The sequence below is a fragment of the Cervus elaphus genome, chromosome 23, assembly GCF_910594005.1.
Source record: "Cervus elaphus chromosome 23, mCerEla1.1, whole genome shotgun sequence".
Classification (NCBI taxonomy): Eukaryota; Metazoa; Chordata; class Mammalia; order Artiodactyla; family Cervidae; genus Cervus; species Cervus elaphus.
Window position 1 is genome coordinate 53,402,408 of NC_057837.1, and position 27,776 is coordinate 53,430,183.

The following is a 27,776-nucleotide window of genomic DNA, read 5'->3' on the forward strand; positions in this document are numbered from 1 at the left end:
CAATGTAGTAGAAATAGTAGGATATCTGTATTCTAGTTTTCCACATCAAGCCACCAAAAAACTGTTAGAATAAATGAATTAAGTAACGCTGCCAGGTACAAAAATCAGTTGTCTTTCTATACACCAATAATGTGCCATTAGAAAAAAACAAAGTTAAGCACTTCCCTGGTGGTTCAGTGGTTGAGAATCCACCTGCCAATCCAGGGACATGGGTTCTATCCCTTATCCAGGAAGATTCCACATACCATGGGCCAATTAAGCCTGTAAGCCACAACTACTAAAGCCCACGCTCTAGAACCCATGCTCTTCAGCTAAACGAGTAGCCCCCACCCTAATCCGGCTCACCGCAGTTAGAAAAAGCACGTGCAAAGCCAACAAAGAGAAAGTAAGAAAGCAATCCCAAATAATACCCAGGTATAAATTTAACTCAGGATGTGAAAGCACAGGGAACAGACACAAACACATGGAAAGCTATCCTGTGCTCAGGAACACAAAGAATATGGTTACAACATCCATTCTACCCAAAGCAATATTCAAATACAAAACAAACCTGGTCAGATTTCAGTGGCACTTTTCCACAGAAACAGAACAAACATTCTGAACATCTGTGTGGAAACACCAAGGCCTCTGAATAGCCAAAGCCGTTCTGAGAAAAGAGAACAGGCTGAAGGCATCTCCCTCCCAGATTTCACCCTATGTGATGTAGCTAATTCACAAAAAAAGTGTGGAATTGGTCCAAAAACAGGCACACATAGCACAGGAACAGAACCGAGAGACCAAAAATAACCCTACGGGCGCGTGGTCAGTTAACTCACAAGAAAGGGGCCAAGAACACACACCGAGGAAAGGGCAGTCCGCTCAATAAACCGTGCCACACACCAAAGAACACTGTGCTCCATCCACACCACACACAAAAAGCCCGTTTCCCACCTCAAGCCCTTCCTCTCCTGGGTCCTCTGAAGGCAGACACCCTCGGCAGTCAGTCACACACCAGAACTTTCCTCCCCACTTGTCCTCACCTTTTCCTTCCACTACCTCCTGGTGGGTCCCGAGGAGACCGAGCTCCTGTCCATGTGAACTGGACGCCACAAGGTCCTATGACTGAATCCCCCGGGTCTCCTGAGGAGACCAGGTTCCCATCAGCGTGCAATCACCCCCGGGTTGTCTTGAAGCCCAGGCTGTCAGCAAGGACTCAGATCCCTGCGTTCCACAAGCCGAAGGCCCAGCAGGTCCTGAGGAGACGGGGATCCCGACAGCTGAGTGCAGAGCTACGTCTGTGGGCAAAGCGCGCTTTCCCACCCCGGCTCAGGGAGGTGAGCTCTGCATCCCCTGACAGCCAATGGGAAAGTGCAGACCTGGCCTCCCTCACAGGTCGCATCAGGCCCTGCCCCCAGGCTGGCTCTACAGCAGACAATAAACGGTAGAAATTCAAACTGAAATACAGACGAGTATCTCATGATTTCTCCAAAAGTGACAGGACAATTAACTGGAAATCATATGAAATGAAATGACTGTGAACACAAACTGTAAAACTTATACCAAATTCAGTCAAATTGACTAACAGACATTTAAAATGCTATCAAAATTACACAGAAATACAGAAGAAAATCTACATAACCTTAGCTTTGCTCTGCAGATCATGTTCTGATCTGAGAACATGTTCTGAGTTTTAGCACACAAAAAGCCACCATGCAGAAGGAAAAAATACTGTGGACTTCGACAGTGCCTACATGGGGGCTCATGGTTAAAATGGTTCATTATGTTGACCTCGCAAACAAAGAATAAAATCACAGTGACCCGTGAGACTGACCAAATTGCCCAAAGGACATTCTGTTTTCCCGCTGGTGCCTACCTTCTCAAGGCTAGGAGACCACCAGATTCCAGACCCTGGCTGCGTGACCACAGGACCTAACTACAGGCTAAAAATTAACCATCCCTTCAGAGAATTTTTCATTGGCAATGTATAAGAAAGACCCCATCAGAAAGGGTTCTAATCAAGGGCCAGTCACCCTCTCATTTCCCTCTAATAAATTTCCTTTTCTTGCCTGACTACCCGGTTCACTCTTTTTCTCCACACTCGTCTTACATTCTGGTGCCAGGAGGGAAGATCCACTGCAAGTGGGTGGGCTCCTTACGAGTCCACCCCTGGTGGTCCCCTCCCTTGGATCTTGCCGAGAAACTTGAGACGAGCCCCAGGACAGGACTCTCCACTTGCCTTGCTGGACTGACATCCTCACACCTGCCCACATTTCATCCATCGGTTACAAGGGTGAGTGAAATCCCATTCTCTCAGATCCTCTCTCTCACCTCGTTTCCAAGTCCTAGCGCTAGGCAGGAAGATCCCCACAGCCCTTTGGCCCTTGGCCTTGTGCCCCATCTGACTTCAAAATAGGGGACACCCATTTCAAAGCAGACTATTATTACTCTTTGAGAAGGTCCTGAGAACGGGGATGGCTTTTCTCTTGGACCTTTCTCCTTGCTGTCTCTCACCCTTGTCTACCCTTCCTATTCAGTCGCAATGGGAAATTCTCAATCCCAGCCCTCAAAATCTACTCGTCTAGGATGCCTTCTCCGAAACCTAAAAGCCTTGGGCTTCCAAGGGGAATTAAGACCAAAAAGACTTATTTACTATTCTAACACTGTCTGGCCACAATACAGACTTGACAATAGGTCCCAATGGCCAGAAAACGGAACTCTTGATTATAATACTCGATGGGATCTCGATAACTTCTGCCACCGCAAAGGCAAGTGGTCAGAGATCCCTTATGTTCAGGCTTTCTTTGCTCTTCGCTCTCGACCCTCCCTCTGTGAATCCTGTTTTACTTCTCAAATACTCTTAGCCCACTCTGGGCCACATCCTCCTAATACAATGTCCCCCAATCCCTGTTCAGACTTTTCTTCTTTGACCCTGCCGACCACAGCTCACCCTTCTCAAGGGAGCTCCCCCTATCGCTCCCAATCCCGTTGCAGCTGCTCTAGATCCAGTTCCACAACTTCCACCATATACCCCCTCCTCCCTCCTCCTTTTCAAGCACAGGCCACAGCTGCTGCAGCTCCCAACCCCTCCTCCCCTGCCTGTGCTAGGGGCAAACTCTGAGACCTCAGCCACACCCTCAAGCCCAAGGGTCCCAAGTTTCTACCTTGACCTCCCTAGACCCCCTCCCCATACCAGGTCCCACAACTTTAAAGCAGGAAACTTCACAGCAGGACCCCACTCCTTTGCCTGCTCTTCTCCTCCTTTTACCAGAGGCAGCTGGAGCAGAAGGCATTGCTCGGGTTCATGCCCCATTCTCCCTCACCAACCTATCTCAAATCAAAAAGCATCTTGGCTCCTTCTCCTCAGATGCCGGATAATTATCTAAAAGAATTCAGGTATCTTACCCAGTCTTATGACTTAACCTGCCATGATATTTACATCATACTTTCCTCCACTTTTCTCCCAGAAGAGAAGGAAAGAGTATGGTAAGCCTCTCAGGCACATGCTGATGAGATACACATGTCCCCAGAGATGATACCAACTGGGATTATCAGGCAGGGAGACCTGGGTGGGCAGCCCTAATCACATGGTTGCTTGTCTCATTGTGAGCCTTCAAAAGGCAGGACATATAGCCATCATCCTTGATAAGCTCCAGCTAGTAACTCAAGGACTAAAACCCGGCACAAACTCTAGCCAGGTTAACAGAAGCCCTACAAAAATATACAAGGTTAGACCCCACTTCAGCAGAGGGTGCCATTGTCCTTAACACCCATTTTATCTCCCAGTCATCCCCAGATATCCGACTAAAACAGGCAGAAGGCGGCCCTCAAACCCTTCAATCAGGGAAGAATAGGCAAAGCTACAGAAGGCCAAACAAGATCAGGCCAAACATCACCTTTTAGCCACTGCTCTACATGGCTCCAAGCCTCCATCAACCAACAAAGACAGGAAGCCACCTGGGCCTTGCTTCAAATGTGGCAAAGAAGGTCACTGGGCTGGGCCTGTTTATGCCTAAAGCCGAGGCCCCCTCCAGGTCCATGTCCCAGCTGTGGCATAAAGGGACATTGGAAATTGACTGCCGAAATCCCACCCTAGAGATCCAGACATCCCCTTCTGGTCTCCGGCAGGGGTCCTCTGACCCAGCTCTGCCCAGGCTCCTTGGACTTGCCTTACAGACTCTATCAAATTAAAGAATTCTACTCTAAAAGACCTTATTCTAAAAGTCTAAAGACAAGCCACAAACTGGGAGAAAAATATCTGTAAACCACATATCTAATAAAGGATTTGGACTCAAAATAGACAAAGACCTCTAAAACAACCCCATAAAAAATGGGTAAGGATCTGAACAGACTCGTAACCAAAAGACATATACAGATAGTAAATATCACATAAAAATTATATTAAAATATCATAACACTAGGGGATTACAAATTAAGAGATATCACACTACACCAATTTGGACCGCTAAACTCCATATATATAACAATATCAACTGCTGCAAAGTGAGGAACAACAGGAACTCTCCCTCACTGCTGGTGGGACACATGCACAGCCACTTTGTAACACAGTTGGGCAGTTTTCTCCAAAGCTAAACAAGCCTCACTTTGGGATTCAACAATAGTTCAGTTCAGTTCAGTCACGTCCAACTCATTGCAACCCCATGGACTGCAGCACACAGGCTTCCATGTCCATTACCAACTGCCAGAACTTGCTCAAACTTATGTCCATCAAGTTGGTGATGCCATCCAACCATCTCATCCTCTGTCATCCCCTTCTCCTCCTGCCTTCAATCATTCCCAGCATCAGGGTCTTTTCCAATGAGTCAGTTCTGCGCATCAGGTGGCCGAAGTATTGGAGTTTCAGCTTCAGCATCAGTCCTTCCAATGAATATTCAGGACTGATTTCCTTTAGGATTGACTGGTTTGATCTCCTTGCAGGAGATCAACAATAGTGCTTCCAGTATTTAGAAAATGACTTTGAAAATCCATGCCCAAATGCAAACAAGATGGACTTATGCACAGCAGCACTATTCAAAATAGTTTAAAACTTGAAGAAATCTGGATATTCTTCAATAGATGAGTGCGTAAGCAAATTGGGGTATGTCAAGGCAAGTAGAATCTAAGTGTTAGTCACTCAGTCATGTTCGACTCTCTGCGATCCCATGGACTGTAGCCCCCCAGTCTCTGTTCATGCATTTATCCAGGCAAGAACACTGGAGTGGGTTGCCATTCCCTTCTCCAGGGGATCTTCCCCACCCAGGGGTAGAACCTGGGTCTCCTGCATTGCAGGCAGATTCTTTACCAGCTGAGCTATAGAGAGGAACCCAAACAGAATATGCCACCCCAAAATATGCCTCTCTGGTGTAAGGATTTTTAAGTCACCTTCGGAAAAAAAAAAAAAATCTCAGAAAACTAAGTAGTAATTGCCCTTTTATGAAGGACATTTTCAACAGAGAAATCTCCATATTTAAGGGCTATCTCTCTTTGCATCAAAAATACAAGGATAATTAAAACTTGAGTAACTCTAATCAGTGGAGAGGTCCCACCTTAAATCTGCAAACAATCATACCCTCTTTACTCTGTTTTGCAGAATAACCTGCTGTAACTGACTTCACCTCCCAATGCCTTTCCTCTGTTTTTAGCTGAAGATATTATTTAAGGTGATGGCTTTGGACATTTCAGGGAATAACTCAGTTTTACTTCTTAGCAACCTGGATACAGGAGGAATTTCTTGTAGTTGTTTTAGTCACTAAGTCATGTGTGACTCTTTTACAACCCCATGAACTGCGGCCTGCCAGGCTTCTCTGTCCATGGGATTTCCCAGGCAAGAATACTGGAGTGGGTTGCCATTTCCTTTTCCAGAGAATCTTCCCCACTCAAGGATCAAACCCATGTCTCCTGCATTGCAGGCGGATTCTTTACCACAAAGCAGCCTGTGAAACAGCACTTGGATTATCTCTTTAGTTACAGAGTCAAATACATATGGCACTAAGTACAAAATCTTAATCTGCTCCAGTGCTTTAAATTAATATCCCAATCATGCTCATACCACTGCACTATCAGTGAAAAGGAAAAAAAGAGCAATGAGTTTTTCTCCTTTCCTTTCCTGAGTGCAAGGAAGATAAAGAGAACAGTGAGCATGCCTGAACATTCCTAGTTCCTAACTCTGAATTTGTGTAACTGGGTTTGCTTTACTGCCCCCTAACTCTGCAGGAGCTACAATTCACATTTTTTCCTTGGACTCTATGCTAAATACATCCCCTATCTGGTGTTTACCCTTACAACACCCTTCCCCTTGTAGTTACATATCAGAAAGAAGGCTGCAGAGCCACTGAACTGCCAAACTCAGTTACTGGGTTACTGAAGCCAGTTTACGATTGTCATTGAAAAAAACCCAAGAGGAAGAAATAAAGATCCTATTGTTGCAGGAAGGGGGACCCCTTCCAGGGACCGAAACTGGGCTCTTGTCTAACACTTGGAAATGAACTGTCCGAGGAGACACATGTGCTGACAAAGCAAGAGATTTTATTGGGAAAGGGCACCCGGGTGGAGAGCAGTAGGGAAGGGAACCCAGGAGAACTGCTCTGCCGCGTGGTGGCTCAGGGTTTTATGGTGATGGGATTAGTTTCCAGGTGGTCTTTGGCCAATCACTCTTTTTTTTTTTTCATTTATTTTTATTAGTTGGAGGCTAATTACTTTACAATATAGTGGTTTTTGCCATACACTGACATGAATCAGCCATGGGTTTACATGTGTTCCCCATCCCATCCCTCTGGGTCTTCCCACTGCACCAGCCCTGAGCACTTGTCTCATGCATCCAGCCTGGGCTGGTGATCTGTTTCACCCTTGATAGTATACTTGTTTCAATGCTATTCTCTCAGAACATCCCACCCTCACCTTCTCCCACAGAGTTCAAAAGTCTATTCCGTACCTCTGTGTCTCTTTTTCTGTTTTGCATATAGGGTTATCGTTACCATCTTTCTAAACTCCATATATATGCGTTAGTATACTGTATTGGTCCTTATCTCTCTGACTTACTTCACTCCGTATAATGGGCTCCAGTTTCATCCATCTCATTAGAACTGATTCAAATGCATTCTTTTTAATGGCTGAGTAATATTCCATGGTGTATATTTACCACAGCTTCCCTATCCATTCGTCTGCTGATGGGCATCTAGGTTGCTTCCATGTCCTGGCTATTATAAATAGTCCTGTGATGAACATTGGGGTGCACGTGTCTCTTTCAGATCTGGTTTCCTCAGTGTGTATGCCCAGAAGTGGGATTGCTGGGTCATATGGCAGTTCTAATTCCAGTTTTTTAAGAAATCTCCACACTGTTCTCCATAGCGGCTGTACTAGTTTGCATTCCCACAAAAACAGTGTAAGAGGGTTCCCTTTTCTCCACACCCTCCCCAGCATTTACTGCTTGTAGACTTTTGGATAGCAGCCATCCTGACTGGTGTGTAATGGTACCTCATTGTGGTTTTGATTTGCATTTCTCTGATAATGAGTGATGTTGAGCATCTTTTCATGTGTTTGTTATCCATCTGTATGTCTTCTTTGGAGAAATGTCTGTTTAGTTCTTTGGCCCATTCTTTGATCGGGTCATTTATTTTTCTGGAATTGAGCTGCAGGAGTTGCTTGTGTATTTTTGAGATTAATCCTGTCTGTTGCTTCGTTTGCTATTATTTTCTCCCATTCTGAAGGCTGTCTTTTCACCTTGCTTATAGTTTCCTGTGTTGTGCATGGCCAATCATTCTAATTCAGAGTCTTTCCTGGTGGTGCATGCATCTCTCAGCCAAGATGGATGATAGCGAGAGGGATTCTGGGAAGTGGATGGACACACACTGTCTTCTTTCGACCTTTCCCGAACTCTTCCGGTTGGTGGTGGCTTATTAGTTCCGTATTCCTTATCAGGATCTCCTGTCATAAAACAGCTCATGCAAATGGTTACTATGGTGCCCGGCCAGGGTGGACGGTTTCAAGCAGCATGCTTCCCCTAACACTATCACCTTTGTTTCTCATCACCAACTCCTGACTGTGAGCCCTTGCCTTATAAGCCCCTAGACTCTTCATGGGACGGGGCGGGGCATCATTCTTGAGGCACAAGCCTACTGTGTACCCCTCTCTGCCAGCTGAGAATTAAAGCCTCCTTTCTGTTTCCTCCAAACTCTGTCTTGGCTTCAATGCGGACAGAAGGCCAAGATTTTGGCCAACCACAATACCACTAACCTGATTATCAAAAATCACATAATCTGGATTAACACCACTACTCACCGCCTACTAAGTAGTCTCACAAGCCTACTCCTGCTTAAACAATTCAATGATAAGAAAGTTCCAAAAGGAAAGCTGAGGTTCTAGGCTTTGGCTTGAGACAGATGCTGGCTTGGGGGAAACAGCAGGTTCCGTTATCACTGACAGCCTACGGCACAGCCGGGGGACATGAAGGCCAAGGAAGGAGGGTTGACTGAGAATCAGGCACTGCAACCACCTGTTCAATGCCCTTGCAGTCCTCCCATGACAGCAAGAAGCCCTTCACTTGCCAAAGACACAGACCTCACTCATGTCCCTGGTGGTGGGGGCACAGGAGTCACACCTGCCCCTGGCTGTGTTCCTCGCCCAGGCCCCAATAACAGTATTGCTCATTTATCCAGCTTCCTCCCTTCTTTACAAAGAGCAGAGACTACGTGCTACGGTGGTAAGGAAATTCTTGCTCAGCGACGCACTGCGAGGCTCAAGGGTTACTCCCTTTCATGGAATTCAGGATTGGCAGCTCTCAGAGCCCACATGGGTGCATGTGGCTCCCCAAGGCCAGGCAGCCAGTGTGAACCTCCCCTGGACAGGCCCAGTTGCTCCCATATCTTTGAGTCTTAATGAATATGAGTGTCAAAAGTCTGTGACAACTGGGAGGCCAAAGGATTGCAGGGCCACAGAGTGCTGGATGGTTGATGTGAAGAGAGACACACAAATGTTTAGAGTGTTAATGTCTCTCTTGGCAGGCCACAAGGCTGTGAGGGGAGGTCCTTTTCTCAACCATGAAGACGCTGGTAACTGAAACATACTGGACCACAACCTTAAACCTGGACCATGGCCCTGGCCTGACCCCCAACCAACCCTACACCTAAACCCTACCCTCACCCCTATGGCCCTATAAGATATGCTGCCATTATCCAATTATCTTTTATTTAATATTTTCACAGTATAGGAAAACCGTACCAAAAAACTAACCAGACACTCTATAGACAGCTATGTTCACATAGTCTGACTTTTGTCTATTCCAACTTCCTGTGTTTAATTACAAATCAGGTCCCCCCAGGTGTGCTAAAATGGTACAGAATTCAGCAATAATACAGTGAAAGAAAACACATGATCCTAACTTTTTAAAACCTACTTTAAAAGATTTTCTGAAAAAAAAAAAAAAAAAAGTAGCCAAGAATTTTAATTCCACACAGGAAACAAAAGCAATTCCAAAAGGCTAAAGTGTCTTAACTACCTTTATTGGAATCTTTTGAATATCAGCTTGATAAAGTCTTTGTTTCCTATTTCTTGCATTAATCCCCTGAAAGCTCCAGACTGGCAAAAATATTAAGTACACAGCTGATTTCTATATGACATTCTTAATATTTATAAATTTTATTATTTGTTTTGCACATGTCTATGGCTTTACTACTTTCAAGACAAAATTCACATATAAAAATACAGACTACTCAAAACATAAAAGTCAGCCGATGTCTATGGTTTACAATGCAGAGCTTGCAGACAACACAGACTATATATAATTCATCTGTTTTTGAAAACAGAAAGCACTGAACTCTAGAGAAAGGTGCTAATACATGGGGAAGCTCACTGATGACTCTCCTTTATGTTTATAATATAGATCAACACCAAATTATTTCACATATACTATCTATCTATATATATTTTCTTTTTTTCTTTTTTTTTAACCAAATTCTGGTGTAAAAGTCACAAACCAAGATGTAGATACAAAATGTTAGGAAGGGTTTAACATATATAGGGGAAAATAATGTCTTACGCATTGTAAAGAGTTTTTACAATCCAGCATAAAGGCAAATGTGGTTGAAAAAAATAGGGAAATCCATACACAATGATAGAAAAAAATTCAGTCAAGCCACCTAGTATCAACAGATTTCTGATATCACTTATTTAACATTATGTTCAAAAACGTATATGTGCTACAGAGGTCTCTACAAATCAATTAGAATAACGTCAACAAGATCTGCAAACAGAAGCCTTAACAAGTAAACATGACTCATGCTTCTATCTCTGAGAGAATGAGGCTTGACTTCCAGTGAAAGGCAGGTAAGCACAGCAGTGAAGAAACCTTCTTTACAACAGCTTAACTGTACCAATTTAGGGCGCTGTACACATTTCCCCAGCTATGCGTGCACACAGTATTCTATGATAAAATGATACAATTTTTTTAAAAAAGCATAAATGAAAAAAAAAAATAGAACTCAGTGAAGCTGTGAAACCACAAAGGCATGGAACTCCAGCAACATTTGAGAAGCTAAGGGATAAAATTAATCGTAAAATCTGGATGATCAATCTTCCATCAGCACTCTGATTTTGGATTTACTGTTAAGATTTTATACTAGTCTCTGGATAAAATTGAAAAGTCTGACAAGAACCAATGTTTTGGAAGAAGCAGTGTCACCTATAAACATCCTGCCACCTGACTAACAAGACGGCCTCTGCTTCAAGACCCGGGACGTGATAAGACAGGAAGCTCTCAACACACAGGCCTGGAGAAGATGGACTGCACATATCACTGTTGAGTGAAACCACTCTACTGCAAGAGCTACTGATCATTTATGTTTGTTCTTAAAAAAAATTACAAAACTAACCAATCTTTTTCTCCAGAATTATAAAAGATAAAATCTATGAGTCAGTACTGTAATGTAATTACAGAAAAATAGCCAACAGAAGAAAAATCCACGGGCTGTCCACATCATCCCCAATCCACTTCCTGTAGCCAGTACCTTCCACGTGCTCTGAAGACAGAGCCTCAGAAACCGTCACCTCAAAGTTGAATCAATGATCATCTCTGTCACTGCGGCACAAGCAATGTAGCTTCTTTCTTAACACGACACTGGCTTCCTTCTTCAGGATCTTCTTTGATGGTATTACTCAACGCTGGTTCTTTTAAAGATAACAAAGGTGTCACAAAAAATTCCTTGGAAATCCTCTGCAATTCCACAAAGACATCTGGCAATTTCATACTTTCATTCCTCCCCCCATCACAATTTTTCTTTTACTAAATTACAAGTGACAACTCACATTAAGATTTCGTTAATTTACTTAAAATAAGGGAGGCTTTTCAGTGGCTCCCCACTCCAGATAACTGACAGATTTAGTGAAACTTTCATTCAGTTTCACTTATTAGTGAAACTCAGTGCCAGTAATTAAAAGGTTGATACTATAAAATTCAAACTTGGGCATAGGCATGTCCCACTCAGAAAAGATTTTATAGAGTTAAAAACTTGTGCTTTCTGTCTCACATTTTATAAGCAACACAGGTTAATCTCAACTTCAGTTTTCCTTTTTGATGCAGGGTATCTCGTGTAAGGAACAGTCTCCCAGCCGTCTCCACACACAGACCTCAGTGATTCCTGAGAGCAGGAAGTCAGCGCTTCCTCCAGGGGACTCTCGCCCTTTTGAGAAAACACTCTTAACTTATGGACCGTGTTCACAGAAGTCAGACTGAGGGAGGAGCGCTCTAGAGGACAGTCAAGGACAGACGAGATGCAGAGAGGAGCCCCTCCTTCGCCAGTGCCCCTGCTCCGGTGGCCCTCCAGGCAGACTGGGTCTCCCCCCCGAACCACAGACCTACTTTTCTCTGTAATAAAGCAGGTAGTACTTCAGGGGATCTGGCAGAGGGAGGCTCAGGACCTTCTCACGCAGGAAGTTCACCGGGGGCTCAGGCTTGGTGTCCGGTGGGGTGGTCACCTCTTCTTCCCGCCGCTCCTCCTCCAGGTCTCCAGAGCTGTTGTCATCAGAGGGGTTAGAGATCCGACTGGCAAAGACCTCTTTGTCCAAAAAGACAATCGTTTCCATTCGGCGGCGGCGAACTCTCCTTCGTTTAAACCTGGGAGTGTTCTTCAGTCCATTTCCGTTTTTGTTCACTGCTTCCTGGTGAATGACCTTCTTAATGGTGCCCCGGATGGCGATGCGTGCCAAGTCCTGGAGGCTGCGAACCGCCAGGGGTGCTGCGTGCAAAGAACAAGACTCAGTCTCACCTTCGTGACATCACAAGATCTAGACATCTGAGAAAATTCTAACCTCATTTTCATTCACTGGCAAATTTACAAACACATGACAACAACAGGAGAGGGCTGGAGGCAAATGTTATCTATGCTTTAATTTGCATTCATACGGTATTTTTCAAAACATATTTTCAAATAAACTGACCCTTAAATCAGATAAGAAAAGGAAGCAGCACTGCTTAGATAATCAATCAGTGGAAGAATCAGAACCAGGGTTATAGGGTTTGGTCCTCTGGCCTCTGGCTTCACTTCTCTATGTGCTGTGTTCACTGACGCATTCTCTCATCCAGCAGAATGCTCCAGCATTCTTTTATCTATTTTAATATTTTCATAGTATTTCAGGAATTTAAGTATTTGTTCCTTTTTTTATTAAAGTAGAGAACAAGCAGTTCCAAAACATTTTTAGGAACAAAAGTCCCAAAGCACATCAAGGAAAAATAAAATCTGGTAATTAAATTACATGGCAATATAAGGGTTTTTCTGAGGGAAAGAGAATTATTAGGGATCATGTTTTAAATACATTAAACTGAAAATGAGCTTCACTTTGTACCCCCTGAACCTAACTTCTCCAAAAAATAATAACCCACACTATAGAGAGTGCTCCTCTGCTGCCTATAGTATCTCTCACCCAAACCACAGAGGCCCTCAGAGAATCGGCTCTGCACTCGCTGCCCCACGGGAGCCCCAGGCTCCTTTGTCAGGACACGGGAGGGGCCCTGGCACTCACCTGCTCCTAGACACCCCAACACGGCATCCTGCCCCAATGCCACTCAGCCCTCCTCCTGCTGTGACCCCCCAGGACGCTTTCTCATACCTCTGACAGCCAACTCTGGCCTCCAGCTCACCCCAACGTGCCACTGGTGGAAGCCAGCTCTTCCCCTGGCCCCAGTCTCTCCTGCTGCCTCTTCCTCTTCCACCCAGCCTGGCGTGTTCCCTAAAGAGGTTCTCCTCTGCTTATGCCTACTGATCCCTGGTTTGACATCCATCCCATGGCCTCAGATAACACAAAGCAGTCAAAAGCTCCCTGGGTTCCAATCCAGGCCTGACTGGGGTCAGAGCCTCCCATACACCCACCTTCACAACATGCCAGCCAGCTGTGACTCCCACATCCTTCCTCAGAAAGGCCCCACGTGCCTCCTGAGTCCCTGACGCTATGGAGTCTAGTGTCTTAGCTTTGGTCTTTATCTCCTGCCTGGAAAATCCCAAGGGTCTCCTGACTGGCTCCTGCCCACAGTCTGATCACCTGCCCATCCATCCAAGAGCTGACCCTCATCAACATGACTCTACTCATCTAGGAACCTCTGGCCCAGGAAATAAAGTTACAAATAACTGGAATGTTCACTTCAGGAGCCCTAAATAGCATCATAGTTGCTCATTGGGCCACATCTGCTTTGAAGCCCTGGCCTTAAAACCTGCATCTCCAGGTGCCCTCCACCCCATCATGATCCTGTCCAGGCATGACCAAGACACTGGTCTCAAGTCCGGCCTGAGCCCTCACCTTCCAAAACTCTGCAGAGGCTCTGGACAGCAGTGCTCTCCCCACTGCAGATCACATCTGCCTCCTTGTTCTGAAGGCATTTTCAAGGAAGCAAGCACTTGATAAAGTCATCTTCCCCTGACCACCAGGGAGTCTAGAGGCGCCACATCTTCTATTTAAAATATGGGACAGGCTCCACCACCTACATGATGAACTCGGGTCTAAGCACCTGCCCACCCAGTGCTTCCCACAACCTGACTGCGCGCATCAGGTCCTCCAGCTGACAGTTACCTGCCTCAGCTCATGCTTCTCTTCTATTTTTTCTCTTTCTAGAGAGTTTCCTTTCACCCTTGAATATTAAGCACAAATGACCTAAAATAACTCAAAATAAGCTAAAAACTGGTTATAGTTTTTAAATGATTTCAAGAGATTTTTTTTAAAAATCACTTGTAAAACTTTAAGACTTCAGTGAGTGGAAAAATTAAAAGGTTCCTGATGAATTTTGTTTCCCTTCAAATTCTAGAAAGAGTAAAAAGATTTAAAAGTTAAATAAGAATCTCTGCACTCACGTAACTGGACGAGCCTCGACTTCCCGGACTCGGACTGGCAGGGCTGGATCAGCGGAGCAAAGGAGACAGCCAGAATCTTCTTGGTTTCCCAAGCAGAAGGGCCAGTGCGCGTTATCTTAGTCAGCTGTCCCAGAGATTAAAATGAGAATATTCAAAAGATTTGACCACTGGTAGTTTATATTTAAATATAATCACTCCTATATGACCAACCTAGACAGCATATTAAACAGCAGAGACATTACTTTGCCAACAAAGGTCCATCTAGTCAAGGCTATGGTTTTCCCAGTGGTCATGTATGGATGTGACAGTTGGACTATAAAGAAAGCTGAGCGCCGAAGAATTGATACTTTTGAACTCTGGTGTTGAAGAAGACTCTTAAGAGTCCCTTGGACTGCAAGGAGATCCAACCAGTCCATCCTAAAGGAGATCAGTCCTGGGTGCTCATTGGAAGGACTGATGCTGAAGCTGAAACTCCAATACTTTGGCCACCTGATGCAAAGAAGTGACTCATTGGAAAAGACCCTGATGCTGGGAAAGATTGAGGGCAGGAGGAGAAGGGGACGACTGAGGATGAGATGGCTGGATGGCATCACCAACTTGATGGACATGGGTTTGGGTGGACTCCGGGAGTTAGTGATGGACAGGGAGGCCTGGCGTGCTGCGGTTCATGGGGTCACAAAGAGTCAGACATGACTGAGCGACTGAACTGAACTGAACTGATATACAATCTAAAAAAACACAGACACTAAAGATGAAAACACCTGACAACACGGGCTTCTGACGTGACATGACCAGAATGACACCTAACTTAGCGATATTCTTGCAAAGGTACTCCAGTTCCTAGTACAGAAGTTAAGGAAACAATGAGAGAAGGAATGTGGGGAATCTGATAAGACAAGCTTCTTATAGACTCTCCAAAGAAGTCACTGTTGTAGGGGAAACGTAAGGAGACCAGGGTGATCCTAAAGTAAAAGTCATTAAAGACACAACCACCTGCAACCTTCAACCTAGACTGAGTCCTGGCTGTTGTTCTGGGGGATGGGAACTACAAGAAGAGACCATCTTGCCCCCACTGAACAGCAGCTACCAGCACAAATCAGTGCTGCTTCCTCAAAGGTGAGTGGGCCACCCTGGATGTGAGTACCTGGCCTCACTCTCGGAGGTGCACATCAATGTGTCTAAAGGGCTTCCAGGGATGCAGCCCCCATGGGACACAGGGTTGTCTGGCTGACACGCTGCAGTGTAGGTCAGCCAGATGGTTCCTGTGAACCACAGCACAAGGAGCACCTCGAGAACTCGACTGGACAACACAGTCACACATGTGCTCCATGACCGTGCCAGGTTCTGAATGGCCTGAACAGTTCACAGTAGGATTTCTGGTCAGCTTTGACAAGCCACAATGATTGTGCTCTCATCTAAAAATATCTAAGCTAGCAAAATCCTCTAAAAACTAAGACTGTGTCCTGGATCTCAGAACAAAAAGACCTAAGTACTCATGTACCAGACAAACATCAACAACTTACCACATTGCTATATACCAGCAAATCTTTTTTTCAAAAATGTTTTAAAAGGAGAACTTCAGTTATCATGAACGTGAAATATTTGAATTTAATCAGTAAACTATGTGTAAACCTGTAAACAAAACTATAAATCCCTATTTCATGTTGGAGTATTCATCTGCATGAATACTGAAAAGATGTCTTCGATCCCTCATTCATCTAGATGTTAACACAATGTATTTCTGCAACACAACACAGACTTCTAAACTCATTTGTATAAATAAATACGTACTTAAAACAATACTCTGAGAAAGAAAAGCAAACACAGGGACATCTGGCCCTATCCTGCAAACTACTAAAATAGCAATAAGAACCAACTCCTGGCGACCTGCCTCTGAAATGGCCAAGGTTAAACAGCCTCTGGTCAGGCACTCCTGCAGGAGGTCACGAATTCAGACAAAACCAAGGTAATGTCCACGGTCTGTACAGGCTCTTCACAGCAGCACTGTTTCTAACAGTGAAAGATGCCTATCTGAAATAACCACAGCCTTATCCACCCCTATCCAAAATAGCAACAGCCTTCCACACCCCTATCCGATACAGCACAGCCTTATACACCCCATCTGAAACAGCCACAGCCTTATAAATCTCTATCCGAAACAGCCACAGCCTTATACACGCCTGTCTGAAACAGCCACATTCTTATACACCAACAAAAAGTTACAAAACAGGGATAAAAAAGAATTTCTAGCTATAATGAACATCACTTTTTAAAAAAATAAATGATGTATAAAACTTATCAACTCTCATATGTATGAAGAGGTGGGTGGAGTGTAAAAAAGTGTGTACCCTCACTGAAAATTTTTTTAGCTTCTACTTTTTTAATGAAAGATAAACCAAAAACAAACAAAAAATGAGTCACCTAGAGGTGAAGGGAGCAGAGAAGAGGGGACATACACAGAATAAAATTCTGAGTACTCCTTGCTTAGACTTTGGAATCTTAAAACTATTTTACAAAGTTGAGATCCCCAAAATGGCAACCTCTCAAAACTGAAAGAAAAGAAAACAAATGAGCAGTTCTTCGGGGCTGGTGCCATAACTTCACACAGAGGTGTAATTCCCAGTAACTTAAAACATAGTAATTTGAACATCTCTAGTGGAATATAAGGACAATACAGTGGGGCCCCCAAGCCACTCCCTGACAAAACAAGAAAAATCCTGCACTAGTTTCAGAATTCAGATTGCTACTGATGACACCATGCACTGCAGATTAACAGTAAGCCGGGTGGTTGGGGATCAGGACTTTCAGTTTGAGAAAAAAGTACTACTGATGTAACACTAAAATGTGAGAAAAAAGAACCCTGGTCCTGATCTTGATTTGGGAGTATTGATATGAACTTATGGTGTCTTTTCTCTCCAAAACATCAAACCAAAAAAAAAAAAAAGTGTGTGTGTTGGGGCAGTGGGTGGCAGTTGACTCCCAAGTATTAGTGGTCCATCAGAAAAATGAACAGGGATCCACAATCACCTTCGAGATCCCAACTATGGTATCTAAACACCAATTCCCACCAAACTGAAAACGAACAGGGATTATTCATTTTCAGAAAAAATTAATTCCAAGTCTGGAACGTCTTCTTACCAGAAATTAACAAAACTATCAAAGATTCTTGAGGCTTCAGAGTCCAAGAGCCAATGTGGAGAGGCAGCCATGGCCAAAGTGAGACAGTGTGAACTCTGATAAGGGTCACACAGAGATTAAAATATTAAGTATGCTTTTGCATGAATTCATTTTGCTAAAAAAATCAAGCAAAACCTCACTGGTTACTATCTTTGGCAGATGCTAGGAAACCAATTATTGAGAAAAACTGATAAACAAAGGTTAATAAGAATCAGAATTTATCCTGTACCTCCTTTTATAAAGTATACCTCAAGGTAAACAAATAACTAATGAGGGTGTTTCTCTCCACCTGTGTATTCCGGCTACTAAATAAAGAGAAATGACAGAATGAGGAGGTATCATTCTACGGCCCTTAACAAAACAATGGATCAGGGCCAGTCACACTGCCAGCATCAGAAAGAACAGGCAAGATCTTAAATAAGGAAGAACTCTGTAACTGCTGGCAAGTATTCATGTGTCCTTTCTCCTCCAAAATAAATCAAATCAGAACATAAGCAAGTCCTCAGGACCTGCCCCACCTTGTCCTCTCTCTAGCCTGTTTCCTCATCTGCGAGACGAAGGGATTTGTAACAAGAGTTACAAGAGAAAATGCCTGTCAACTCCCCAGAACAGACCTCAGCAGACAGCTGAGTGCACAAAAACCACCAGTTACAAGAGGACCTGACCTTCTCTTCCAGCGGCATGACCAGGATGCCCCCGACCTTGAGGAGACTCTTCATGTACTCCTCATGTTCCTTCTGCACTCCTGCCCCGCAGTACACCCGGTCATACTGAGAACAATCTGGAGAAATCTCCAGGCAATTGCCAGTAACAAAAGAGGGTTCACAGAAGTCAAACCTGAAAGCAAAAGATGTTTTCCACAACTAAATATATCATGTTATAACAAGTCTATATAGTAAAGCTATGTTAAACATAGGTTATGTTTTCACTGTACAATCCCACAACGACATAATAAAATTAAGAGTCAGAAGCTGGGACACCAGACTTCTGAAAGAACTATGTGAGTAATAAACAAAACTCTAGAAATTCCAAAGAAAATATTATGAAAGTCAGTATCATAAACACAATCCAAGCTTAAGTCACCCAAGCTCCAAGCATATCACTATCTTTGCTGTTATGATTATCTTATTATCTTACATCTTCATTATCTTTTACTATCCTATCTTGCTTTATATCTTATTCAAGATCTACTAACAGAGTAAAAAAAGAAAAAAATATATTTGGTTTTTCTAAATTTTAATCCCTAAAGTAAGAACTTAAATGCCTTGTTTTAAAATGGCAAAAGCTAGTTACACGGTACATTTAAAGACAAGTGCAACAATTCCATTTCAGAAACAAGGACATGATAAAATGCTGCCTCTACTGGAAACATGAAAATTAAGAAAAAACGAACATTCTATTTCCTTCTCTTACACTAGTGATAAATTACCTTTATTTAGGTATCATAATTAAAAGAAAAAAAAAAACTTAAGGTCCTTAAAAACACAAAATATTTTTAAAATAACTAGAACATATACACACATATCACTGACTCACCTGCCACAGTTTAATCACAATTGCCAGAACATGAATAGTAATAAACTGATTTCTTTCCACTCAATCCAAAGTTTAAGTTATAACTGACACCCAGACCTATGGACAGTTTTGGTCTTACTTGTCAAAGCTGTCGCTTGTCCTGATGAAGAAGTCCAGCTTCTGCTTTGCATACTCTGTCACATCTGAATGGAGTTCCACCCCGTGGTTCACTCCAAAAGGGCCTAAAAGGTTTCAGAATAAGAAAACATACAGAAACAGGACAAGAACCCCCACTCTTTATTTCTATTTCATCGACTGCAACACATTTGACTGGACGTGTATAATTACAGAAATTCACATTTATTGGGCCAAAATCACCCTGGAAATCCAATCTTTAAATATGCAGACTAGCCTCTGCTCACCACATTATCAATACTCCTTACATGGCACTACCAACTCACAGCTTCCTAAAGCCTTGATCGTCCTATCCTCAAACTTTTCAAGAATCAATTGAAAAGGTAAAACAGCCAAGGTCTGAAACCAAGAGTTACAGGTGCCACTAAACCAGTCAATCCTAAAGGAAATCAACCCTAAATATTCACTAGAAGGACTGACGCTGAAGTTGAAACTCCAATACTGTGGCCACCTGATGCAAAGAGCCAACTCACTGGAAAAGACCCTGATGCTGGGAAAGACTGAAGGCTGGAGGAGAAGGGGACGACAGAGGATGAGATGGTTGGATGGCATCACCAACTCAATGGACACGAGTTTGAGCAAACTCCGGGAGATAGTGAAGGACACGGAAGCCTGGCGTGCTGCAGTCCATGGAGTCACACAGAGTCGGACACAACTTAGCAACTGAACAACAACAATGAATTAAAGAAGAAAGGTGTCTTTGCAAAAGAAAGTGGACACAAGTCTTTTTTCCAACAAAGGTCTCCCCAAACACTCAAATGTGGTATTTAATCCTCACAAAATAGTTTTAATCGTCATCAAAATAAAACTGTAACTCCAGAGTCACAATGACATATTTTTTCACCAAAATAAATTTATCAGGGACTTCCCTGGTAGTCCAGGGGCTAAGACTCCACACTCCCAATGCAAGGGGCCAGGTTCCATCCCTATTCAGGAAACTAGATCCCATATGCCGCAACTAACACCCAGCACAGCTAAATAAATGAAAGAATGAAAGAGAAGAAAGAAATTTATCAATAACTGGAACTAAAGCTATGAGAAAAGTTAGGAGCCCACTTAATGATAAAAGTGCTTCCTCTACATACAAATGCCTCTGGGTTAAATCTCAGTGAGAACTACTAACACAAAACAGCTTCACTGAATCTCTAGGTTTTAAGAATCCATTTGTATGAAAGTCAAAACAGCCAACACTCATCTGTGTGATGGAGGTGAGTATACTTCCCCCTGGAGTGGATGGGGTCCTACTATTGGAGGGACGGCCATGGGAACCTCTGGGGCACAGATTCTGCTCTGCATCTTGTTCTGGGTGGTGCTTATATGGAGGAGGATGTAAAAAGTCACCAAGCTTCATACTTCATACTACATTCATACATGCTTCATGCAACTTTGTCAAGTTACTAAGCGTAAGTTATACCTTGAGTTTTAGAAAATCTGCATGAGAAAATGAACATGGCATGTAGGGCTTTATTTAGAAGACATACATACAAAGTCACAATGTAACACTCAACCCTACATCCAACAGAAACACTGGTAAATGCAGCCTTCTGTGCACTGCACACACATCTCTGCTTCCACTGATCACCTGGCCCCTTCCCGGTGCAGCAGCTCCCCGGGGTGCAGGCTTCCCTGTCTCTACTGGAGGACTCACCCGCTCTCCTTGCTCAATGCCTCCTACACAGAGTGGCTGCAAAAACAGCCTCTCATCAAAACACAGCCTACTTGAGAAGTCACACTTCCAATGTTTACGACACCACATCCACATTACTTCCTGCCCAATCTCACCGCTCTCTTGGTCACTTGCCAGAGACCAAGACAACATGCCTCTACTTCCCCCTCATCATATTCTCATTAGCCCCTCAGCTCTGTTAGACTCTTACTGAGGACAAGAAGCTTCAGACCAAACAAAGCAATGACACATATCTCCAACCCCTCCAATAAAAAGCTGACTGAGAGGGGAGGAAGGACGGGACGGGTCAGGATGGTGGTACCAAGGACACCACCCTGAAGCTGATCCCGCAAGGCCCCCCAGACAGAGCAGCTCCCACATCACAAAACAACGTCAGGTGAAGCTCACAAGTGCTGCATCTCCCCCCGCCCCCCGCTGTCCTGCCAACTGGAACCTCGAGAAAGGAGCACCCTCAGCAAGGCGAGGAGTCGCAACCCAAGCACAGCGAAGTGGCAGAAAGGCAGCAGGGTAGAGAGTAAGGACCCCAAGTCACTCCAAGTCAGATGAAAGACTTCAGGCACTGGGAGACCAGCAAAGTCTTCACCTCGGCAGTGAGCAGCACGAAGGTGAATAAACCACAGAGAGAGGCCTACAACACACAGCAACCAGGCAGTGAAAACGGTCCAGTGCCTGTATCCTTCGCCTGCAGGTCCGAGACTCTACCCATGAAATCAGACTCTCAAGTTACCACCTTCAAATACATCAAAGCAGCACGCAGTGTCCATTACAACCAAAAACACAGCTTTCCTTCCTTCAGAACTCTCCCTCCTGACATCCAGCAAAACCCCCAGAAAAGAGAAAGCGGGGGCTCAGAAAATACAAGCAACAATATCCGTCGTGAGTGTTTCTTTATGACTTTCAGAGAATGTCAAATGCACCAGGTCAGCTGAAGATGACTTTAAGTCATCCTTTCCTAAGCATTTCGTTTTTTAATAGCATTTCCAATCTAATCAGTTTGATAACCCTCCCCCTCCCCCCAAATACCACCTTATCCTTAGCTCCTCCAATTTTCAGCTCCAACAGCAGGAATTAAAATTCACTAATTCCAGAATGATGAAAAACCTGAGCTCTGTTTGCAAAGCAGTCTCAATCCAAGACAAGTTCAAAAAGCATTTAGCCTAAAAAAAACAAGAAAACAAAAAACTACACATTTAATAATCTGAGGATATAGCGCAAATTTATATTTTATAGCCCAAAGTCAGATGATCAGAATCTCAAGTATATGAACTTATAAAGCAACCAAAAATTTCATTCCATACCCACAAAAGCAACAGTGACTACTAAGATTTTCCAAAGTGCCTGTAATAACCACAGAGAAACAATGTTGTAATGTACTGCTAATGATTAAACTTGACTTTTAAGCTGTTATTACTTGAAATCACCAATATTCAGAATCTTACACTGACTTGATAACAATGTTAAGATACATAAGCCCAAAACTTAAGATATTTAGCAAACCTTGTCAGTTCCAACATCCACGCGTACCAAGACCCCAGCAGCCTCAAGCCAGCCATGTCCTCCTCCACCCAGGGGCACCAGCCCACTTCCTCCGCAGTGCCCTTTCCTAAAGCACAGAGCGGCTCCTGGCCCTCCTCTCGCAGAACTGTTCACCTAACTCTGAGTGAAAACAGACACCTGTCCCCTACTACTGTATTTAACATGAGGTAGGAATCTTTAAAATCTTCAGTAGTCTGATAATGATGTTTCAGTATTAAAATTTTCAGTTTCCATGTATAATCTCACAACTTATTTGTTTGAGAAAACAGGCTAAAATGGCTTCAAATAGCATAACTTGTGAAATTTTTCCTACCCCTGGAATACATTTGAAAATAACTTACAAGTAATAACTCCTTTAGTATTAAAAAACAACAAAAAAACAAAAACTGCTTGGAAGAACTTTAACTGCCAGGGACTTTAAAGTTAATTATTCCAGTTTAGAGACAATGACAGGCAGACTGAGCAATTGTATTAATCGAGAAATCACCGTAAGGTCCAGATTTATACAATCTCTAGGTCCTCTGCTGTTCAAAAGGGAGGTTGTGCTGGTCAGATGCTGGAGGTACAGGTGGGGGCAACAGGAAAGCTCCAGAGGGACTCTTCTGTTCATTACAGCAATTTCTCCATTAATACCATCTCCCCCCAACACAAGAACTGTGTGGACACCACAAGGGCTGGGCAGGCCAAGGGCAGTTACAACTCGGCCCCCACTAAGGACAGGCTGCCAGCAGGCTCTCCCTCCTGCACGTGAGACAGAGCCAGACTCACCGAGGATGAGCCCCACCATGGAGCTGAGGTAGCCAGTGCCACTGCCCAGGTTCAAGAATGAGAGACCAGGCTGCAGGTCCAGGGCCTCCATCACCTCCGAGTAGATGCACGGAGCAGAGAGGTGGATGTTGCCATGCTTCCATGCTAAATCTTTATATGCGTTCTCTTTAAATTCTTCCAGGTAATAGTCTGCACGGTCAATAGCTCGGAAGGCCTGCTCCACCAGCTCAGAGCGGATGTACTGCGCCTCCTTCAGATTGTCTATCAGCTCGTCGTTGTCCTCACCAGCACTCACTGCGCCTCCCATCTTTGAGACCACGCTCAGGCAAAGCTGCAGTTTTAGAATTTTCAAAAGAGCTATTCACATTAAAGGTTAGAGCAGAACAATAAAAGTCCTAAACACACACCAATTTCAGATTCTGAATTCTAAAAATAATACAGATGGAATACTTACTCAACACCCAGCCCCTTACACTACCTCCCCCTCCACTTCCAAGGATGCCAGACCCAGAACAAAAAAAAAAAAGTTATATTTCAAATTTAATTATATCCATCCAAAAATAAGTTGTAACTTATAATATCAACTGAATACAAATGAACATGTGATACCTAACACACAGCTGACAACTTAAAAACATCATTAAAGAATTCAAGACTTTACTAAAAGTCATCATTCTAGAAAGTCAAGCAATTAGGATTAAAAATATCTTGCTTATACATCTATCTTAACAAGGATATTTCCACATATGGAAAAATAATTGAATGTAAACATGAAAAGAGGGCAGATATATTTACTAAAAAAATCATTCTAAGAGGAATCTTTTTTGAATATTTCGAGTGCTATAGATCTTTTGTAAATAAATCTTTAAAAGCAAAAAATTTAAAAAATTACATTCAGGTCAATAAATACTAAAAAGGTATTCACTGTTACTTTGAAATTCAAATTCAACTGTTGTCTTATATTTTGCCTAGCATTTCCAAATCCCACATGCCCATAAATATCAAGTCAAGCAAACCGTTAAACCTTTGCTTTGGATGTTCTGATGTAAAAACTTCAGGCCAAAACAACATCCACAAAACTCTCTTACCCCTGGAACATACTGTGACAAACACCTCATTTTAACAAATACAGAACTGTCTCAAGGCTGCAGCTCAGGAGCAGGAGACTCCTAGAATTCCCTCAACTCCTGAGAAGTAGCTACCATACCACCATTCCACCTCTTCAACAATAAAAAGTACATTTCTGCTGTCTTCCAAACTGCCTTCAAGAAGAAAAAGTGACACCTCCTCCTTGCTGAGCCAACTACTAAAGTACAATGTATCCTCATATGATTCCTAGGGAAAATGATCCTGCATCTGTAGAGGTTTTACTCTTATTGAACAACTCCAATTTTATACTCACCACAGGTAACTTTCACTTCATATAAAATGATAATGCTTTACAAAACACTTGATATTAACTGCTGGGGGGAAAAAAAGAAAAAACCTGACATCACAAAGGCTGATATGTTTTCTGAATTAGGATGATGTCCATAATGTTACATTTTTATTATTACAAAGTTTATGCTTGCTTCTCCCTCACAATCCTGAGGACTTCTAACAGCAGAATGAGAATCACAAAAACTGCCACTAGAAAAATTCCATATACACACCACACACACAAAACTAGCAACTGCGGTGGGAGAGCATGCCCCAGGAATGAAAGTTAGCTGACCACATGCATGAATCTTCAGCTTCTCACAAGGACACACAGTGTGTGAAAGGTGGGGGCTTAACACAAGCACTCTTCCATTTTATGACTGGAGCAATCAATTCATCTTCATCATCAAGATTTTAAAGCAGAATATAAGACTTCTCAAGTCACTAGGATGGCCCAGTTATTTGATTCTCACCCTGTTTTTAAGTTGTTTCAGAGCCCTTGATGGTTACAGACCACGACCAACTAACTCAGCCAGAGAGGATAAAGTGTTAATGAGGTCAAATTCAATCCTGGATGAACTACTTAGTTCTGAGGCTAATGCCTATACCCCTAGGCTAGGACAATCATCTTAAGATTTGGGTCACTAGCTAAAAGTGGAGTCCTGTTTGGTTGCTTCAGGGTAAGGTCTGGCTCACACACATCCTCCAGGGTGGATGTGAAAGCCACCTCTCCACCCAGGAGCCCCCAGAGTGTAATGTTCTATCCTCAGAAAGCAAACACCAAGGATATGATGGGTATGTTTCACTGTCTACCAAGTATTTATCCCTTATTTTCAACTCTGCCTCACTTTAAACGAGTTTAATCCACATGCAAAGGCTAGCTTTTTAGTAAAAATAACTACAAAAAGATTGTAGTTATTGTAGTGCCTGTAAAAAAAATTACAGGCACCACGTGCCAGTCATGACCTCATTTTTGGCTTCACAACACTGTAAGGCAACTTGGGACTGAAAAGTGACTTTGCTCAAGATCACACACCAGTCTGTAAGGAGAGCTGGCATTCAAACACAGGCCTGTGTTTTTTACCCTACACCAAATACTGCTTTGCAAAATTCTCAAGGGAGCAAAATTCTTTTAACTTTGAACACACTGGTATCTCTATCCAAAACAACAGGCTAAATAACTATGTGGTAACCTTATCTGCTGCCAGTGGCGGGCTGCACGTGACCATCCGCAGGATCTGATATTTATTATTAACTTTGCCTGGCAACCTAACACTTCCTCACACTGAAAACAATCATTGCTTATTACTAACCATCAATGTGGATCAGCTCTAATGCCACCAAAAACGCCAACCACCACCTCAGAGATGGCTTTGACAAACCAAATCTAGACCTACAATCCACTCTAATCCAAATTTTCAAAGTAATGGCATATCATTTTCTGGATGCCTGACTGGGTACACTTTGCAACCCTTAATTCACCACTCCATGTAACTGGGCACTGCCAGCAGGACCACCTTACTCTCGGGCTGCTCCTTCCAAAACCAACAGCAAGGGCACAGGGAGGGGGTGGCTGAGCAGGAGTAGGAAGGTCTCAGACTGGCAGCCGAAGAGGCTGTCACAGGGGCCAGTTAACACAGAATGAAGCTCTGATAAGGGGGCCAAGATTCAAGTCTACACTCATCAGGCTACTTACTAAGGGCAACAAAGTAACTCAGGTGGAAGATAAGCTGAGGAGAAGAAAGCAAAAGCACACCTCCTGTCAGAGGAATAAGGGAAGAAATGGAGACATTTCTCATTGTGAAAACCAGAACTCCTACAAGGAATGCAAGGGATTTGTTTTCAAATACTTGAAAGTCTGCCATATACACACTATTCATGGGCCTGAAAAAACCAGAGCAGTGGAACACATATTGGATGGAGAGCATTTCTACTTCACACACAAGAAAGCTTTCTAAAATCGAAGCTGGAAATACCGACACACTGTCAGAACAAGGAGTCTCTCCCGGCTAAGTGCAAGCATAGAGAAGCCAGGCGCTGGTCTCAGGAGCCTCAACCGTCCTCCCACCCGAGAGAGGCAAGTTCAAACTTGAGTTATAGGAACCTGCCGGTCTACCCAACACTAAAAATGCAATTGCTTACTTCAGCCCCTCCCTGGCCAAAAAGAACGAAGAAAACGTTAGCAGGCACATAAACCAAGTGGGGATTTAGAGAAAGGCCTTTTGTGAGGTGCAAATATCAACCTGGGAGAGACAGGCCCTGGCAAACACAAAACAGGAACCACAGCCAGGAGAGCTCCCTTCCCAACTGAAGACCTCTTCCAGGTCCTTCCTGAAGCCAAGTCCCCAAGGCTGGAAGGGTCAACTCTCCCTTAACAGACTCTTCCACCTTCTGAAAAGGCATAACCTGTTTCAAACCTCGGTAACTCTTCTCGTGCCTCGCTAACGCTTAACGTTTCCTACTTAGTAATTTAGAGACGAGCTGCGCGTCTGGAGAGTTAAGTCAACCCAAGAGGTGTGAGCAGTACGCACGGAGACAGACCTCGGGAACCCCGGGAACCCGCCCCGGCTGACCCCGAGAGGGCGGGAGCGGGGAGGGGAGCCGCCTGGGATGAGGAGGGGCGTTCGTGCTGGGGTTGGGGCGAGAGAGCAGCGGAAAAGCACCGGAAGACGCGGAGAGGAGGAAGCGCCCCCGGGGGAGGGACCTGGAGCCCGCGCCCAGCGGTAGGGAAGGTATGGAGAGGAGGGAGGAAGGGAGAAGGGGCGGAAGGGACGCACCGCCCCCCTACCCCCGCAGGCCGGGCCGAGAGCCGCGGTGGCGGCTCTGCCTCCCGCCTCGGCCCCCCCGCGAGATCGGCCGCCGGACCGCACCTGCAGCTCCTCCGGCGCCCCTCGCCCGGGAGCCCCTCGCCCCGGAGCCCGCCGATTCGCAGCGCCGACCTCTGCCGCTGTAAACATCCGCCGCCCCACAGCGCCTGCGCGCGTAACGGCCCTAATGCGCGTGCGCCGCGGCCCAGCGCCTAAAGGGGCAACCGCGCAGCTGGAGCCGCATCCTGAGGTCTCGGCCCGCCCACCGAGCTGCTCGGATGCGGAGGTCAAAGAGCAGCCGCAGGTGAACGCTGTCACTTCCAGGCCCCGGCACGGGCCAAGACCCAGCTGTGAGCACGACCGGCA

The 27,776-nt window shown here is 44.2% G+C and overlaps 1 protein-coding gene across 1 annotated transcript; it reads right to left on the reverse strand.

Moving 5' to 3' along the window:
- Window positions 1-9,456: 9,456 nt before the first annotated feature.
- On the reverse strand, window positions 9,457-27,605 carry PCMTD2 (protein-L-isoaspartate (D-aspartate) O-methyltransferase domain containing 2). The gene is made up of 6 exons (XM_043883750.1): window positions 27,474-27,605; window positions 23,185-23,515; window positions 19,138-19,240; window positions 18,149-18,320; window positions 14,307-14,430; window positions 9,457-12,203 (listed from the first exon to the last, which is right to left on the reverse strand). The coding sequence occupies exons 1-6, from the start codon at window positions 27,558-27,560 to the stop codon at window positions 11,824-11,826; spliced, it is 1,197 nt and encodes a 398-aa protein (XP_043739685.1). The 5' UTR covers window positions 27,561-27,605; the 3' UTR covers window positions 9,457-11,823.
- Between the last annotated feature and the right edge of the window lie 171 nt (window positions 27,606-27,776).

Coding starts and splice junctions, on each gene's coding strand:
- PCMTD2 (XM_043883750.1), bottom strand. CDS start 27,560: ATGTTTACAGCGGCAGAGGTCGGCGCTGCGAATCGGCGGGCTCCGGGG. Junction 18,321..19,137: donor ACAAGCGACAGCTTTGACAA/GTAAGACCAAAA, acceptor TTTTGCTTTCAG/GTTTGACTTCTGTGAACCCT. Junction 12,204..14,306: donor GTCGAGGCTCGTCCAGTTAC/GTGAGTGCAGAG, acceptor CTTTGCACGCAG/CACCCCTGGCGGTTCGCAGC.